Source organism: Rhinopithecus bieti, unplaced genomic scaffold (assembly GCF_001698545.2).
Source record: "Rhinopithecus bieti isolate Rb0 unplaced genomic scaffold, ASM169854v2 scaffold_41913, whole genome shotgun sequence".
NCBI classification, from domain to species: Eukaryota; Metazoa; Chordata; class Mammalia; order Primates; family Cercopithecidae; genus Rhinopithecus; species Rhinopithecus bieti.
The window spans coordinates 160753-165369 of NW_016818964.1; the positions used below are offsets into that span (position 1 = coordinate 160753).

General features: G+C 38.8%; 1 protein-coding gene across 3 annotated transcripts in view; it reads right to left on the bottom strand.

The window, feature by feature from the left end:
* CATSPERB (catsper channel auxiliary subunit beta) overlaps positions 1-4617 on the bottom strand; it is a 196331-nt gene that overhangs the window by 23474 nt on the left and 168240 nt on the right. For all 3 annotated transcript variants that reach the window (XM_017857906.1, XM_017857907.1, XM_017857908.1), the window contains 2 exons: positions 4059-4256; positions 1886-1996 (listed from right to left, as the gene is read on the bottom strand). In XM_017857906.1, the coding sequence (XP_017713395.1) occupies positions 1886-1996; positions 4059-4256 (309 nt within the window). The remainder of the gene's footprint in view (positions 1-1885; positions 1997-4058; positions 4257-4617) is intronic.

Below are 4617 nucleotides of genomic sequence, written 5' to 3' on the forward strand. Positions count from 1 at the left end.
TTACTTAAGTTATATAAAATTGAAAAGCATTTGACTAGTCTTTGCTTTTTTAGTGTCTCATTTAAGTGCTTTTATTTTGTAAGCCAATTAATTAGAGCTTTTATATATTTTTAGTAGTGAAGCATTCTGTACACAACACATAAATACAATACATATAAAAATGTATTAGGCATGCCGATGCAAGTACATTTTATAAATTCACAAAATCCCCCCTACCTTTTTTTCCTTAGACTTTCAGATTCTTGTTAACTGTTTCACAACCCTAGGCAGTTGTCAGCTAAATAGCCTTAAGTTTGCACATTAAAGGAAACAACTCAGGTGAAAACCAGGTAGAAAAATTTACATCATAAAGTACAGAGAGAAAATATCTGATGGTGCTAGAGGGTGACACTTTTATTTTTCTTTGAGCCAAATTAAACTTACTCTTTCTTAAAAACCCAAGAGTAGGCTGGGCGTGGTGGCTCACACCTGTAATCCCAGCACTTTGGGAGGCTGAGGTGGGCGGATCATGAGGTCAGAAGACCAAGACCATCCTGGTTAACACGGTGAAACCCCGTCTCTACTAAAAAAATACAAAAAACTGGGATTACAGGCTTGAGCCACCGCGCCCGGCCGAGCAGAGCTTCTTAACCTGAAACCCAAGATTTCACTAGAAGTCTGTTCACTTCCTAACTGTGTGTGTGTGCATGGTGGTGAATGTGCATTAGTATATTTCACAATTTTAAAGCGTTCTCTAAGTCTGTCACTGTTCTGGGCACTGGGGATATAGTAGAGAAGAAACAGATAAAAACCTCTGCCTTATCAGCTTACCTTCTCAAGGGGTCAGAAAGACGAGAAGTAAAATAAGTGAGTAAAGTATGTAAAACCGTAGTAAGTGATATGGAGAAAAATAAGGCAGGGAAGGAGGGGAGACAGTGGAGATGGGGGTTATGATGCTAAATAGGGTGGTCAGAGAAAGGCTTACTATGATGGTGACTTCAGGAAAAGCACCTGAAGAGTCAGCCATGTGGTATCAGGCAGAAGAGCATTCCACACCGAGGGATTTTCTGCAACTGTGAAGGCCATGGGGTGGAAATATGCCCAGCATATTGGAGAAACAGCAATGAGACCAGCATGGCTAGAGCAGATCAAGCTGGGAAAATCAGGTCAGATGTAATGCCAAGGCCAAAGTCCAAGGAGGACTTTATAAACCATTGCAAGAATTTAGTTTTCACTCTGAATGAGATGGGAAGACAGTGGAGAGTTTTGAGCTAAAGAAACACCAATTTTATGTATTCACGTACATGCACATGTGTATGAATGAATATGACTGTCTGTCTGTACATGTGTATGGGCAGGTGGGTGCATTTTTCTGGAGAGATTCCACAGGCATCCATGTGGTGTCCTTGAGAAGCTGCCCCTGGCTGCACTTTTCCTCTGAACCTAAAGGCTCCTCCCTTGTCTCCCTCCCTCCCTCCACCTTTAGAGAGGCAGGGTGCTGCTGGGAGTTGGTTATTTTCTAGGCAGAATCTTAGCAGGAGTTTAAATGTGCCTGCATTGGAGCAGGCAGTTTTCTTCCCTCCTGGACATCATTCCGTTCACAGAGCTGAAGAGCTGGGGGCTCCTTTCATTTGAGAAAAGATGCTCTAACCCCATCAATGAAATCCAAAGGGGAGTCAGGGAGAGTCAAGGGGGAAAGAGTCCATTTAGACTCCTTGGCTCCAAAACTGTATTCAGAAATAGCTGTAAGAGGAGGGGCTAAAGTAGAAGGAGGAGGAACAGAGTAGTAATCACGGTAATAACAGCTGCACCTTCTCATTTAACACTCACAGCTATATATATAATTTTACTGAATGATTTCCTGAATTCAAATAAATGCTAGTTTATTTGTAAAAAAGTTATTTACCTTTGACAAGTGAAACAGGTTTCTTGGTATGGGTTTGCTAGGATCTGCATGATAAAAATTATCTGTGAGTGGAATAGCAATTCCCATATTAGATGGAGGCCTGTAGTTTATCTGCAAGTGATTAAACAAAGAAAATGTATAATTCATTATTATGAAGTCTTTAATTTATAGATCTTGATTTTCTAGAAAACAAATCAATGCAAAATTCCATTTTAGCTACAGGTATTAAAGTAAATTTCTCCCCAACTTTTCTACCCCTCATTTTCTGGAATTTCAACAATTTTAACCCATGGTAATATAACTTGTAAATAAGTGAAAAAACTGCCATAAAGTCAATGCAATAAAGTTTAAACACTTTATCAAAGAGTCTCAGCAATGTATCATCGTTAGTAAATAATTCTTCAAGTTTGGTTATTTGCTTTTTGTCACAAAGAAAATTATAAGTAATAAGTTAGCTGACAAAGAGCAACATTTTATATTTAAAAAGAGTCATAAATTCTGATAAGGCAAAAGTTAAAATTATTACATTGAAACGGGTAGATATATAGTTGACCCTTGAACAACACAGGGGTTGGGGGTACAGACCTCCTGCATGGTCAAATATTCACATATAACTTTTGACTACCCCAAAACTTAACCATTAATAGCCTACTGTTGACCTGAAGCCTTACTGGTAATATAAAGTCAATTAATATATATTTTGTATGTAATATGTATTATATACTGTATTCTTACAATAAAGTGAGCTAGAGAAAAAAATGAAAATGCACTTATAGTACTATTCTGTATTTACGGATACTATAACTTTACATCATCTGTTTACAAGGTGAATTGTCTGTCTGAAATCCAGGGAAACTGCAGCTGAAGAACCTCAATCTACAGTGTACTTCAAGAAATTCAGCTTTTTTTTTTTATGTCATGACTTTTCTCTGCCTCTTGGGAGTACTTTCAGCATCACTGGTGGCACTTCATATGGGACCCATGGTGTTATTTAAGGTTTACGGTATTACGCGATGAAAAATACATTAGAGACATGAGAGGTCACTTTTTATTGTGATTTGCAATTTATTGGCTAGGTGAACTGCTCACGTGCAGATGAATAGCCTCTCAGGGCATTTTAAAGGAATACTGGCAACATTTGAGTTCACCCAAGTAGCACCAGGAAGTGGCTACAAAATTATTACAGTAGTACAGTGTGTACTACAGCTGATTGTATGCAGTTATGATTTCATACTGTATCTTTACATTTGCTTACATTTCTCCAGCTCCATGTAGGATCTGTGTTTGTGTGTGTAAGTTTTGATAAATTTTAACTTTTTGTGCATAGTATATGATAGTAAATGATAAACTAGACTAGTATCTATATATAATTTATGCATTCATGACATATTCAACTTTTTATTAATTTTTTAGGTATTTCTTTTTAAAATGTATGTACTTATTTTTGAGACAGAGTCATGCTCTGTGCTCTGCTGCCCAGGCTGGAGTGCAGTGGCACCATCTCCGCTCACTGCAACCCCTGTCTCCGGGGCTCAGCCTTCCGAGTAGCTGGGATTACAGGCGCATGCCACCATGCCGGCCTAATTTTGTAGTTTTGTAGAGATGGGGTTTCTCCATGTTGGTCAGGCTGGTCTCGATCTCCTGACCTCAAGTGATCTGCCCGCTTGGCCTTCCAAAGTGCTGGAATTACAGGTGTGAGCCACCGTGTCTGGCCAATTTTTTCTACATTTTTAAGCTATGAGGTTTGTCTGTGAATTTTTTCAATTGTCACAAAATTCCAAAAAAAGTCCAATATATTTCTTGAAAAAAATCCGCATGTAAGTGGACCTATGCAGTTCAAACCTATTGTTCAAAGGCTGATTGTATCAGCTTAGGACAAGTCAATGTAAGGGAAAATAGTTGAATATATCACAAAAGCCAAAGGTCACACTAACATATGAAGTGTAAAATAATAATAATAATGACACTAAGTTACCAGGAAAAATAATTGTTTCAGAAAGCTTTTACAGTTTGGAAATCATCATCACATCCTCAAAATGATATAAGGATTACAAAATAACTGTGAAGTGTTTTGAGCCACTCACAAAAGAAATGCTGAAACTGAATGGGTAGGCAATCACACAAAAGTCACACAGCATTGCTTCTTAAACCAATATACTTAGATTTTTTTTACCGGCAAAGTTTTGATGAGGTTAAAACCTTGACTGTCTTTATGAACTCCACTAATCCAGTCTTCAGACGGGATAAATTTGCTAGGAATGTGATGCATAGATCTGAGATAACTACAGCTGCTTTTCAGTGTTGGCACCATGGTCGTAACAAAGCACTCAACAGAGGCTGACCACATAATAAATGCCATTGAAGTTGAACCCTGGAAATAACCAAATAAATGAAGGTTATTTAAAGTAACTGTTATGGACTGAACTGTGTCCAACAAAAATCACACGTTGAAACCCCAACCTCCAGGATCTCAGAATGTGGCTGTATTTGGAGATAGGGCCTTTAAGGAGGTAATTAAGGTAAAATGAGGTCATTTGGGTGGGCCCCAATCCAATGTCACTGGTGTCATCTCATAAGAAGAGGAGATTGGCCGGGCGCGGTGGCTCAAGCCTATAATCCCAGCACTTTGGGAGGCCGAGACGGGCGGATCACGAGGTCAGGAGATCGAGACCATCCTGGCTAACACGGTGAAACCCCGTCTCTACTAAAAAATACAAAAAACTAGCCCGGCG